At 37.4% G+C, this 14,838-nt stretch overlaps 1 protein-coding gene across 1 annotated transcript; it reads right to left on the bottom strand.

The window, feature by feature from the left end:
• Window positions 1-1,409: 1,409 nt before the first annotated feature.
• Window positions 1,410-10,021, bottom strand: ing3 (inhibitor of growth family, member 3). Its single transcript, XM_083527829.1, has 12 exons — window positions 9,862-10,021; window positions 9,648-9,719; window positions 8,429-8,529; window positions 8,078-8,143; window positions 7,769-7,865; window positions 6,101-6,172; window positions 5,745-5,861; window positions 5,337-5,500; window positions 4,739-4,923; window positions 3,933-4,125; window positions 2,909-2,947; window positions 1,410-2,697 (listed from the first exon to the last, which is right to left on the bottom strand). Exons 1-12 carry the CDS (start codon window positions 9,887-9,889, stop codon window positions 2,581-2,583), a joined length of 1,251 nt encoding a protein of 416 aa, XP_083383955.1. The 5' UTR covers window positions 9,890-10,021; the 3' UTR covers window positions 1,410-2,580.
• Between the last annotated feature and the right edge of the window lie 4,817 nt (window positions 10,022-14,838).

Below are 14,838 nucleotides of genomic sequence, written 5' to 3'. Positions count from 1 at the left end.
TTGGAGTGTGTTTGTGGAGATTTGTGGAGATTCATTTGGTGTTTGTAAAGTCGGGTACTGGTGTATGTGAGGTGAGAAGGCCTGGGGTGCAGTCAGCATTCTGATTTGTACCTTATGTGTTCATTAAGGTTGAGGTCAAATCTCTATAGCAGGTCACTCAAGATCTTCCACTATAGCCCATGTTTACATATCTTAATCGAGTTGGCTTTGTGCACAGGCACATTGCCATGCTGGAACAGGTTTGGGTCTTCTATCGCATCCATAGACATCCTGTATATTTGTGTGCCTCCAAGTTTGTGGTCAGTTTCACATATGGCTGAAAAAGTCTGGTGTCCCAATACTGTACAAACACACACACACACACACACACACACACTACATATAAACATACATACATACACTGATCAGGCATAACATTATGACCACCTGCCTAATATTGTGTTGGCTGCCCTTTTGTTTTTACAGTCTTGACCTATCTAACATTAACAGCATTAACTTTGAGCTACAGGAGCTCGTCTGTTGGATCGGGACACACGGGCCAGCCTTTGCTCCCCATGTGCATCAATGAGCCTCGGCCGCCCACGACCTTTACAGGTTCAACACTGTTCCTTTCTTTGACCACTTTTGATAGATACCACTGCAGAACCGGTAACAGCCCACAAGAGCTGAGGTTTTGGAGATGTTCTGACCCAGTTGTCTAGACGTCACAATTTAATCCGTGTCAAACTCAACTCAAATCCTAACGCTTGCCCATTTTTCCTGCTTCAAACATGTCAACTTTGAAGACAAACTGCACTAACAAGTGCCAGGTTGAAGAGATGATTAGTGTTATACATACATTACATATATTATTTGGTCTGATCCTACAGAAGTGCTATTGTAACAAAAGGTTAATGCTGGTTGTGATTTAAAAACAATAAAAAAGCAAAGCAACACCACACGGTGCACAATGCAGGCTGGACAGGGGGGTCTACAATAGTCTGAAATAAAATATGGAGCAATGGAAGGTTGCTGGGTCGTTACCTGTAGAAGAGATGGCTTTACAAAGAACGCAAGCCGGTAAAGGCAGTGTAATACACTTGCATTCATGTGGATGTTATACTGACATGGCAACACAGCATCCTACTGGCATTAGCTTCTTTTAGGAGCATAATGCATCCTACCAGACTGCAAAGAGTTATTTAAATTCCTTGATCTACCAGGCATCTGTGGGATCTACTGGACAAACAAGTCCAATGCATGGTGGTCCACATTACAGCACTCCCTCACTCTCTCTCCAGGCCTTGATAAGTCAGAACTGTTCCTTTCCGTGGTTTTATAAAGTTTAAGCCTGACTGGTATAGTCACATCTAGTGGTCAGAAATGGGTTAAGCAAAATATTGAAAAAAAGAAGCCTTCAACACAAAAAATAGCAAAAATTATTGATCGTTTTATTCTTTTTTTTTTTCCTGCATAAGGAAAATTTGAATCACCAGTTCAGTGCAGGCCAGACTACACATTCACATACATTCTGTACACATCACATCATATCAAACACACACACATACACACACCAACAATCACTGTGTTCTTTCTATAGTACACCCGGCAGCACCTGGCTTTAGAGGAATGCCAAAAATATATTCATGCTTATCTGCAAGGTGTGCACAATTTCCTTTTGTTTTTATTTATTTATTGTGCACTCAATCATTCAGCTGAAAAAAAATCCTGACTAGTATGCAAATAAATGTATTCTTACAGATAAGCACAAAATTCCATAAAATGTGTGATGTCTTGGGTGATATGAGGTTTCATCCCAAAGTGAAGCACAATTCAGTATACTGCAGTGTAACCCATATTTCTGGTCATTGAGTACTCCAGCATAAGGGTACATTTAGTGTTGTTTCTGCTCTCAACAGACCTGAATCTACTCACCAGCTCATTACTGAACTCTGCATGAGTTAAAAAAAAAAAAAGTGCACTTTAGAGCAGAAAAACACCAAATCAGCAGTGCAGGGGGAACCCCCATGACCTGGATTAAAATCTACTGTTGTACTGAATACACAAATACTTCCAGAAAACACCAGAATGATCATTAGAGTCTTCTCATTCGGAGGCTTTGGGAGTTTCAGGTGAATTTCCAGGATCCGTGGTTTATCGACACGCATCCCGAGTTCGTCTTGTCTCTGGGAATATGGATTAATAGGAGTGAGATGCACTAATTTGTGCTGGAGGTCATGACCCCTACCATCACGCATGGTAAAGGCTGAGGAATGTCTGACGGTCAGGTGCATATCAACATCCCTCCCCTACCAATCAGGACTTTATTCGAAGATAAAAAAATAACTAAAAGGTCATGTCACGTCTTACATTTACACGCACACTTTCCTCAAAGCTCATTTTCACATTTCACAAACTGGAGATCACATCGAAAATTTCTCTTGCACCGTTGGGTTTTTTTTTGCTTTCTTTTTTTTGTGTGGTTTTCTTTTTCTTTCTTTTTCTTTTTTTATGAAGGAAAAGGGGACAGAATCAGGCAGTGAGATTGGGTTGAGTGTTTTGGGTAGGTTTTTTCAGGGTCAGCTCTGGGGTATTGAATGTCTATTTATGTCTGCTTCCTCTCCTCTTCATAGCTGCTGTACACTGTGGGCAATACCACTTTCCTTTAGGGGCCTCAGTCAAGCCCACACAGCCGTAGTGGAACCACTCAATGGGACACTGCAGAAACGAACAACAACAAAAAAACGAGTTCAGATTAACACCATCATTCCTAGTGTTTATGTTCATCATTCCTAGTGTTTATGTTTAATGTAAACACCATCATCATTATAGAGGTCAGTAAATGACTGGTTCATAAATCTAACAGGTTTTATATAATGCAGGTGATCAGGAGGAATGGGGAATACATGAATGAACAAAGTGTACTTACATCCTGGTTATCACAGCCAACCATCTCACCATAGGACACCTACAAATGAAGAGAGACTTAATATGCATTTACACAGAGGGAAAAGGTAAAAGAGAGAGAAACAGACATGATACGAGATATATGCAATATGCTTAATGAAAGATAATGTGGCCAGTTTTAATAATAATAAAAAAAAAAAAAAAAGAAAAAAAAAAGAGCCAATACATTTGAACACAGATATAAACAAACAAAAAAAAAAATCCTTGCACACAGACTAAGTAACTAACCAACTATATCCAGTATTTATCTCTGGCATTTGCCAGAGTGACTTGCATTTATCTTATTCATACACCTGAGCAGCGATGGGGTTAAGAGCCTTGCTCAGGAGCACAGGTTTGCAGCTGGGATTTGAACTCATGACTATAAATCCAAAATCCAATGCCTTAACCAATAAGCTACCACAATATCACTGTGTGGTTAGGGCTCATGTAGACATCATTTTTTCCACAAAAACATTCCCTGAAACAAGCGGGTGTGGGCTGTAATGGAATTTGGAAAATAGCCATATCAGCCATACGGGAATTTCCAACAAAAAAAAACAACCAAACAAAGACGACAAAAAATATGAATCTTAAAATAAATGCTTTTTAAAATAACCATGTAAAATGACAACTTAAAAGTACATTTGCTTCAATAGATTGTGATAATCTCAAAATGACAGGGAGATACTCTAATGATTATAAAATAGAGAGGGGGGAAAAGAAAGGAGATGGCGAATAGGGATGAATTGATGCCTTCTTGATTGATTGAGCATTAATACTCAATATTTTGTTTTGTTTGTTTTTGGAGTAGAAACTAATTTATTTATATATTTTATTAACATATGCCTAAATGCCTATTAAAATTGTTGTAAATGTCCTCAACTTTCAAAACGGTTTTTACGATAAAAACCAACATGCTTATTGAAGTCTCTGGAACAACGTCGTCATAAACAGGAATAATTTATTCAATGTGCCTGTAAAAACAAAAAGAAATGTGTAAGCACCTGGTTGCAAATGCAGTAACGGGGCTCGTTTGGATCGTAAGTCCAGTCCACTTGGCCGCTGCTGTCGCTCTCTGGTAGCGCCGCAGTCTGCTGGGCCAGCTCGTGAGCCAGAGCCGAGGAGGAGGAACAAGACGACAGGGAAGAGGAAGATGAGGATGATGAGGACTGGTGGTTGGAAGACTTATTGTTGTTTCTGCACGCACAGGATACAAAAGAGTGATATTTATCATATGCGCTTTTCATGTCATGTACATGTGTAAGTTAGTCTCATTTGAAGTGTTTTTTTTTCTTCTTCTTAGAAACCAATTAAACCTGAACAGATCCGTATAGGACACCGAAAACACAAAAAACTAACTATAATCAAAATAATATTCTGTAGAAGTGTAATATTTCTTTCTAGAAACATGTAGACTTTGTGGATTCAGAGTTGCATAGCTAAAAACAAAGACACACTTTTGCCAACTGCCGAAGGAAGTGCAATGCTAAAGGTCATTAAAATAATCAGTTCAGCTCTAACATTCTGCTTTCCTGGAATAAAAATAATCATAATCCATCATGCACAAATATAATTACTTTGCACAAATTTTCCCTGCAACCAGACAAAAGTAACTAAACTTCTGACATACACTGATCAGGAATACCATCATGACCACACACTTCATACTTCACCACTGTTCCTAGCTTGGAGCACTTTTGATAGATACTGACCACTGCAGAATGGAAACACCACACAAGAGCTGCAGTTTTGGAGATGTTCTGACCTAGTTATCTAGCCTTCACAATATGTCAAACTCGCTGACTCTTACTTGCTCTTGCGTCCTGCACGGGAGTCTGAGCTGTTGCTGAGGTTCTGTGTGAGAGTGGAGGCCAGAGTCGAGGACATGTAGCCGGAAGACTCCCTGCTTGAAGCAAAGTCCCGACCCAGGATGTCATTATTCTTGATGGCTTCGTAGGAAGCCTTCATACTTGACGTCCTCCTGCCCTCCTTCATCTGCAATGCAAAAACACAAAAACATTCAACATTGAATTTCATCGATTCTGTATGCAGCACTTCATATAACCTAATGCAGTGCACTTAAAAAAAAACAACAACCCACAATTAACACAATTCTAATACTAAAAATAAGAGATTTTTGACAACTCAAACAATTAAAATCAGTAGCACTTTGAGGCTAGATGTTTTGCCCATATTACAAGAATTCAAAAGAATAATGTGCTACAAAACTATTTATAATAACAAATAACAAAAATAGGAATATTGTACAGTTAACTTACTTTTGACATAAGTATTTAACAGTTATACAGTATGTGCGCTAAAACAATACTGATGTCGCAAAAGAAAAAAGGAAGGAAAGGAGGGGATAAAGGAAGGAGTGATGTTTGTTTTTCTCCTTTTTTTTGTACCTGTGCTGTGGCCTGCACTGCCTGAGCTGCTGCCATACTGATGGCCCCTGCACCGGCAGCTGGACCCATTGGCAAAGAGCTCAAGTTATAGGAGGAAAGAGACTGGGAGTTGTTCACATTGTACACGCTGTTGGACGAGGAGGACGTGTTGTTCACCCTGCAGCCTGTCTCAAAAACACACACACACACACACACACACACACACACACACACACACACACACACACACACACACACACACACACATTAACAGAACAATTTTGGTCAATCAATACAAACAAATGTTTATAGAGAGAAAGATTTGTGCACAAACATAGGACTAAATGGCATGCATTGAGGTGTGTGTGTGTGTGTGTGTGTGTGTGTGTGTGTGTGTGTGTGTGTGTGTGTGTGTGTGTGTGCCTTTACCCGGCGTGTTCTCTTTGGAGGCGTCTGATGTGAGTGTCGAGAGCAGAGCTTCGGATTTAAATTTCTTTTCTGGCACATGCTCAGTAGTGTGGTGGGTTGGCGTGCTGTACTTCCTCTCTAATAAGTAGACACACACACACACACACACACACACACACACACACACACACACACACACACGTTACAATTAGAAACGCTGAAGAGTAGAAGTATAAAGGGATATCTGGGGGAGACAGAAAATAGGAGAAAGAAAGAAAGAAAGAAAGAAAGAAAGAAAGAAAGAAAGAAAGAAAGAAAGAAAGAAAGAAAGAAAGAAAGAAAGAAAGAAAGAAAGAAAGAGCAGTGGTGCATCTTACTTTCTCCGGTGACATGTGAGTGAACATGATGGTTATTGACAGGTTGAGAAGGACTGTCCATTTCCAACGATCCTGCACAGAGAATGATTTCAAATGGTTCGAAAATTAATATATAAATATATAAGCATGCGAATGCAAACACAAATCCACTTAAAACTAAAAAGGAACAAAATCTGCAGAGGTGCCTGTGAGATCAATTGCATTTGCAGAGTTAATAATGATAAGCCTTCTCCCCCCTTTCCTTAAAAACAAATCAATCCCCCTTGGGTGCAATGACCTGCAGTGTGCCAAGCAAGCCCAGTGAGAAGTAAAAACTTTCAGGAGATGACCGGTCCCATGATTAGGTTGCTTGGAAACCTAATTGACGAGGCTAATAAGTGGAAGCTAATGCAGTGTAATAACATATGTCGAGTGGATTAATACAGACCCGAGGAAAACAAATGATCGTATATTCGAGTTGAGGGAAAATAAATGAACTCCACTTCCAACAAGGTTTCTAATGTAGCATCATATTGAGCTGTGCTACAGTCCTCACATGCCATGTACGTTAAACAGCTGGTGTGTGCGACCAGCATGCTCATTTTTCTCTCAGTATGCTTAACTGGGACTGGACTGATAGTAGTTAATTTAAATGTGTTATGGCTTCTTTGCTTGGGACTTTAATCTGCCTCTAAAAAAAAATACAAAATAGGAAGAATTCTACAGTTTGTATATTGCTTTTTTTTGGTGGCTATTTTCATGGCAAGGTCAAGGAGGGTATGAAGAGATGTTATAGCATTTTACAGAGATTTGACGGCAAAGTTCACTGGTTATATGGTGTCTGGCAGTTTAATGTTCTGTAAGTATTCTAGTCTTTTCTTAGGTGATACATTTTGGACGATTCCTTCATCTGTACTTTCTAAACAAAAAATCTTTTGTGTTGTGTATTGTAGTCCATTACAGGGTTTCTGCAGGTTTTCACAGGCAAATTTAAGACTTTTTAAGAATGAAATTTTTCACACAATTACGTTGTTAGCAACTGGCCTTAACTTGCACTTCCCTCCGTTTAACGTCTGTGGTACAATCCAAGAGCAGAAAGCTGATTGGCCTCATTTTTAGTCGTAATAACGTAAATTATATTTAGATTAGCGAAAGAAAAAACTACAGCACCACAAAAACTATTGAACAAAAACAGTGCTTCGGGAGCATTTCAGTGAACATTAGAATGGCCTTTGTTTAGACTTTTTAAGGCCCTGCCATTTATTTCCATTTTATCTTCAGGTTTGTTTTACATTGATGACATGTTGGGGATTCTTCTCCGTTAAGCAGGAAAGCGTGTGAGAGTGTGGCGTGTTCAATACGGCATCTTGGATATATGATCTGGTCATGTCTGGATTCAAAATGGAAGTTGAGAAATTGTCTTTGGTTTATAGTTGGGTTGATTTGATGTAGTTTGTTATCTGTGCACTGGTCATTCTACAGTCTACCAGACTGCACCTTAGCCATGAGTGTGTATTGTAGCAAAAGGCAGGATTGAAAAGAAGTACTGTTTTGCAAGAAATCAATAAGAAAAAAAAAAAAGGATCAGTAGATACTGCAGCTGAGTTGCTTTAACTCTGGAAAGGACCGGGGTTCACAGATGTAAGAGTTCTACACATACTTACTAAATAGCAGCTGTCTAATACTTACTTCTCTCCAGGATTTCTGTAATGCCAGCGTTGTCTGCTTCAAGCTCCATTTTGAACTTTGCAAGCTCCTGATCCAACTTCCTCAAATGTCGATCCACCTAATTACAGCACAGCACAACAAAACCTCTTAATCAGCATCAAGGGAAACCATCAGAATTTCATTTTTTGTTCCAATTTTCAGTTATAAAGCAGCACAACTGTTCCATGCAAAATTCAACTTCGTCCTGAAATCCAGTTTACTCAGCATGACAATGCCACCTAGTGGCGAATCAGATGTAATGCACAAATAAACCTTTTTCCCCCCACTCACCAGATCGTAGATTTGATTGGCTAACTGGACTTTTTCATCAGCATCCTCCAGCGCTTTATAATAGTCCTGTGAGAAAGCAAATCATTCCTGAGTCCTGACAGCTATCACTTTCAACAAGCCAAGTTTGCTTAAAAAAAAATATATATATAATAACTTTCATGAGGGATTACATACAGGAAGAAGGATTTTACTACAAATATATAAAAAACAGCGAAAGCAAAACAAATTTAAAACATGCACACAAAAAGTCTACAGGAATAGGAAATAAAGCCGCCTGCTATGAGAGTGAAGAGCTAATTCTGGCAGATGTTCTCATGGTGCTTGGTGAAAACTGCATCGTTTGTCCTCTACCTTCTTAATAACCTCCATCTGCTCCTCCCTCCACTCGGGTTTGTTCTTCTTAGCGTTGGCAAAGAACTCATTAACTCTCTGTTCCAGCTGGTCCATGGCATCTGTAAAGCACAAGCAGTGGGATTTCAATGCACTGATCCAAAACTTTTGAACTTTGAGTCAGACTTGTCTTTTCTATTGACTTTAGACAATACAGGACTGTAATAAATACTGATACTTCTCAGAAATCCTTCCAGGATTAGTCTTTTTTTTTTTTTTTTGGTATTCTTTCACACACAGATGTGCAAAAACATTTTCATACTCAGATTTTCACCACCAGCAGCCTGTGTTCATGTATAAATGGCTGATCAACACAGTGATAGTTTTACATGCACTTTCTATCCTGTGAAACTTTTACTACTACTACTGACGAAACTCATTACTGCTCACACCATCTGCTCTGAGACGGGTCTCATCTCACAGGCGAGTGCATGATATGCATTTTTATACACATTTGGATCATTGCTCTGAAAATCTCCAACATTTGCCAGCTAATTACCTTCCTCAGAAAATGTGCAGCCAGCTCAAATTTCATTAAACTAAATAAAAAAAACTAATATTTTGGGCAAACATGGAGTTAAAACGTCAGAATCTCCATCCCAGCTGACGAATCCATTCATTCATGGTGAGCATTTTATCCTGGTTAGGGTCACGGTGGATCTGGAACCAAACACAGAAGACCTCTAGAACAAGTCTTTGGGTGCAGATCAACTTTGATGGACCAGTGTTTTTTTGGGTGGTGAAAGAAAACCAGAGAAATAAAAAAAAAAAAAAAAAAAATTTATACATCAATAATATTTATGCAAGATGCTGCATTTGCATAATTTGGGAAAATCAAAAAATATATATATGATTGATGTCTTTACATGTTTTGTTTTGATAAGTATAATCCAAACTTCTCATAAAAATAAATGGACTTGGATGCTTTTTTTTAGGTTCTGCTACACTGGACAAATGAACTTGCAATGAACTTGACAGTAGTTTCTGCGCCTCTAGTTTTAAAGGGATGCTTCCAAGTTCATGTGATTTCAGAGCTGTTTTTAACTTGATTTTTATATATATATATATATATATATATATATATATATATATATATATATATATATATAAAAATAATAAAAGTCAGGGTGTTGTGGTTAGTTATAGCGCACTCGGTTGTCGCCCGATCGCTGCGTCTTACTCTGCACTTGCAGGTCCATCTCTCGCATTTCCGTAAACCTGTCGCGGAGATCCATGGGTAGCTGCTCGATCACTGCCAGAGAGAAGAAAAAGCCAAATTACCGACTAGCCTAGCATGCTAACAGCTGGCCTCCGTTATCAACGAAACACGAGCCGGAGACTGAAATAAACCCCCTTCTTCAGCTGGAAACAAATAAAACCGCCTATATACTTACTTTCGAGGTAGTCCTCCAGGTACAGCATTCTGACAAATTCGGTGTTTTTTCGGGTTTTGCAGAAAACGTTGGAATCGTCAATATGGCGCCGACGTTCGCTGAACGCTGAGGGCGAAAAAAAAAGCTCCAGTCAAAGGGGAGGGACGTTACGGCTACGACGTGCACATTCATTGGGTGTTGATCCCATACACGGAAATGGCGTTACTCTACACGGATCATGGGATTTGACGTTCTTTAACTGATCACCGCCCACTTTTGCATTACAGTATTTTTAACGTTCAAATTAGTTATGAAGGGGCTGCAGCAAATTTCATATTATTTCCCCCAAAAAATTCATAAAAAATAAAAAAAAAACGTTTAAAAACCTCATCATGTAAATATTTGTAAATAAAACATTCCCATTATTAAGTACAGTATTCTATTATCTGAAATATAATGTTTTTAAATTGATAATAATTATTAATCAACAAATATCAGGAAATAATAATAATACAATAAAAACTTAAATTATAATTCCCTTGAAATTAATACTACTACTACTACTAATAATAATAATAATAATACAAACACAAAAGTTAATACAATCCAACTTCAGATATATAAAACAATATATATGATAATATATATAAATAAATTACATATACATTTTTTATTACATTTATTATTTTATACATTTTTATTAAAATATTTATATTTATATTTTTATATATATATATTTTATTTTACATTGTAATGTAGTGACACCAATTTCAACATATTTATTTATGCAGTGACGTGAGTTAGCAAATAATAATAAATACATATTGTAATAATTAGAAAAAGGATTCTTAATTAAATTGAAGAGGAATCTAGTTTATATGGGGTGGGTCAAAAGTTTGTCAACACCCAGTCTTTTATCATTTTTGAGACAGACGCATGTTTATTTTGCAACAAACTAGATGTAAAAGTCATTAACACACAATTGGACAGTGAATGACTGGAGGAAAGTTTTGTATACAGATGAGTCCAAATGTAAAATTTCTGACTCTAACAGAAGAATTTAAGAAGGAGAACAGGAAAAAAGGATGTTAGCAGACTTCATCACCCCCACAGTCAAACATGGTGGGGGAAGCTTAATGGTTTGAGGATGTTTTGGAGAAGGGAAAGTTGGAGACTTCCAGGTGAAAGGAAAACAGAACATTTACTCGTGTTGGCAAATGTGTATCTTTGTGTTAAATGAATCAATTTTTACACGTGTGTAATAAAATCAGTTGAAGTCAAAATCCATATACGTTATTTAACATTAATGCAGATTTCCCTATCAAAATAGAACTTTAGTAGTCATGCTAATAATTTCTGCTAACTACATATTTTTTCTTACTAAGAGGACTATAGAGGGCACATAGTAGTAGACGTGTTCAAGGAACATCATCCTCAAGAGGGCAGTGGAGTCTGAGAATTCACAAACAAGCAGCTTCATGAGGTGTAAGAATGTTGTTCAAGAAGTTGGTAGAAGTCGCCAGATGGTGTCACATTCCATGAATCGTTATGTCCATTTCCACTCGAAATGTGCAACATAAAGTTCTAACACTTTCTGATGACATTTTAATTATCAGGAAGGAGATACAATGCAATGGAATACAGATGGAATAACTCACATTTATTACATGTGCCAAGAAAAGATTTTGAAACACCATCAGTGATTGATCACTAGGAACAATGATCAGTGATTAGTTATTAAGAATGATGCTGATTAGTGATTAGTCAATAAGGATGATAGAGATCATTGATTGGTGATTGGAACCACTGGTGATCAGTAACTGTTGATTGGCAAATTTTCTCTCTTAACTCATATAACAGGCAGCTTGAGGCAAGAAGTCACTAATCTTTGCTTACTACACTTGTTTTAGGACTCCTATTTGAAATAAGATCATCAAATTGGTGTAGAAAATCACCAATTTCTTTCAACAATGCCCTCATATCAACATCTTTACTTAAACAGTGTGAACAAATAAAAATATAGATTTAAAATGTTTATAGATTCCTGCGGCTGATTCCTGAGACACTTTGTCTGTCTGGACTGCCTGGAGCATACTGTAACCACTACAATACTCTTACTATTCCTTACCTCAGGTATTAATCTGACATTGAGCATGAAGGACATTGGCCCATTGTTTCATATGGATGTCCAGAATAGACAATGATCTATCATTGGATTGGTGATAAAACAGAGGTTAGCTTTCAGTAGACACATAAAATAAAAAAAAATATAACCAATCATTAATCATTGTTTCCAATGACCAGTCATAGATGACCAACCTTTCCAGTGACCAATCAACAATCACCATTATCCCCAATGACCAATCACTGATCACAATGGTGTTCAAGTTCAAGTTTATTTTTAAAGTGCTTTACAGAACGTAAGTATTCTAGAACAAACATTTTTATTATAATTAAATAATGTCTGTTTTTTTCCAATGAGCAATCTTGGGGCGACTGTTTCAAGGAAAAACTCCTTTAAATGGTACCCTTGAGAAGAACCAGACTCAAAAGGGAAACCCATCCTCATTTGGGTTATATCAAGACTATACATTTGATTATAAAAAAAAAAACAACAGTACAGAACCCCAAAACTACCATGAGCACCGGAGTGTGTGATTATGAGTAATGTCCTTTCTACAGTCTTATACAGTCAGTTGACGTTGTGGAACATCTTCATGAGGTAGGACACAACCGGAGCTAGTGCAACCTCAGGATGCCTCGGGATGAGTAGAAAAAGAAAAGCAGTGGAGAGGAATTAGCGTAGCTGCTGTTTATAATATTAACAAGCACAAGTTGATAATGTGCATTCGGTCAGATGTACTGGAGCACAAGGTTTTGATATGTGATGTGTGTTATGTGTAGGATTCGCTAAAAAGATATGTTTTCAACCTGCACTTAAACTGGGAGAGTGTGTCTGAGCCCCGAACACTGTCAGGAAGACACTTCCAAAGTTTAGGAGCTAAATGTGAGAATGTTTTACTGCCTTTAGTGGATTTTGTTATTCTAGGAACTACTAGAAGACCGGAGTTTTGAGATCTCAAGGAGCGTGATGGATTGTAGCGTGTTAGAAGACTGGATACTGTAGATACATGGGAGCTAAATCATTTAGTGTTTTGTAAGTAAGTAGCAATAGTTTTTTATTCAATTTAAAACTTAACAGGTAGCCAGTGTAGGGATGATAAAATGGGGGTTATATGGTCATATTTTCTCGACCTTGTGAATTAATGATGCAGGACATCCACCTAGTAATGCATTACAATAGTCCAGTCTGGAGGTCATGAACGAGCTTCTCTGCATCAGAAATAGACAACATGTTTCTTATCTTAGGATTATTTCTGAGGTGGAAGAAGACTGTTTTTGTAATATAGGTGATATGATTTTTAAAAGACAAGTTGCTGTCTAAACTCCCAGGTCTTTTACTGTTGGATTAGTAATTACAGTACATCCTTTTAAATGCCACAATTGTGTCTCGTCTTGGGGTAATGTGAGTTATTACACCTGTAACTAATCCTTGGTATCTCTTAACTGATAATGTAAATATCTTCCTACTTCATGTAGTTTATTTCAATTGGAAATGGTCATAACCATTCATAGAATGTGACACCATCTTCTACCAATCGCTCTAGTTTGAGTAGCTTGGGTGAATTTTTGTATATGTTACTGATGTAGAGCCAACGTAGATCCATAGTGGAAGTGACATTAATTAACAAGAAGAAACACAGTAAGACAGTCTACTGATAGTAGTGTCATATTTACCGAGCAATATTATAGTAAACCAACGGTAGTGTTATAATTATAAAAAAAGAATATTAATAAACCCATGGAAACCTAAAAGAAGCATAGTAAAAGCACACAAGCATCATACTTACCAAAAAGAACCAAGTAAACCAAAAGTAGTGCCAAAATTATTGAAAAGAACCATAGTAAACCCATAGCAATCAATAGAGTGTCATAATTAGCATTAAGTACCTAAGTAAAGCCAGTTTAGTATGAAGCCAGGAAACTTTCCTAACAATAAACAAGATAAATATGGCCAGATACCAGACTGTCACCAGACAACAACCATTTCCAATAAAATACACGCGTTAGAAGCAGCTGTAATAAAGATACAGCATGTATGTATATAGTCAGTCTCTGACAGAAGTACAGGTTTAAACAACTTCCCATAAACACTTTCCATGGTTTAATCCTTTCTATAACAGGCAGTCGACTGCAAGGCTCCATAGCCATAACAGTAAATTTAGGTGACGGCAGATGCAGATACTTTGATCTAAAATGAACCTTGAATACAATCCAACCACTGAGCTGACAGCTGACAGAGACAAATGGTGCAGGACTGAAGTCTCCAGCAAATGATCAGAAACAAAAAAGTCACAATTGTGGGATGAATGAGGGATAAATGTCGGTGTCGGGTGCCTCGAACCCATATCATATTCATGCGTTTTTTAGTTTAAATCCTGCTTGTTTACCATTTGTGAAATAGGAGCACTTTTCAAAACGATGATGAATCACGTAAGCAGGCATAAAACAACTTACTTATAACTACACTAAATAGTCCAAAGCTTTATAGAGTATATGCTGAATGTGGGCTGGTCATGAACAAAATTACTGCTGAAAATCTACAAATGAATTAAAAAAAAATCAAAACAGTTCACACTTTTTGACCAATCAGATGTTTTCATATGAACGCAATTATGTTTATTAATAGGATAAAGTATGCATTGTATTGTACTGTCCATTGTCTTTTTTGATATGCAAATGATCACAAAGAAAATCATGTAATTACTTCATAATGTCATGACCACGCAACCCCCCCCCCTCCTCCCTTTTTCTTGGCATTAGGCTTTTCCCCCCTGCAAACCATTTATTTATTTATTTTTCTCTCTCTCTTTTTTCAATTAGATAAAAAACAAACAAAAAATTATAATCCCTTGGCTAATTCATTTTAAAATGGCT

The sequence above is a fragment of the Silurus aristotelis genome (genome assembly GCF_946808225.1).
Source record: "Silurus aristotelis genome assembly, chromosome: 24".
In the NCBI taxonomy this organism is placed as follows: Eukaryota; Metazoa; Chordata; class Actinopteri; order Siluriformes; family Siluridae; genus Silurus; species Silurus aristotelis.
This window is presented reverse-complemented; position numbering and strand designations above follow the sequence as displayed.

What these genes read in the sequence shown, in the direction of transcription:
- ing3 (XM_083527829.1), bottom strand. Translation starts at nt 9,889, where the DNA reads ATGCTGTACCTGGAGGACTACCTCGAAA. An exon ending in GATGGACCTGCAAGTGCAGA is followed by an intron (nt 8,530 to 9,647) that starts GTAAGACGCAGC and finishes TGTGCTTTACAG; the next exon opens with ATGCCATGGACCAGCTGGAA. An exon ending in CTCACATGTCACCGGAGAAA is followed by an intron (nt 5,862 to 6,100) that starts GTAAGATGCACC and finishes TCTACTTATTAG; the next exon opens with AGAGGAAGTACAGCACGCCA.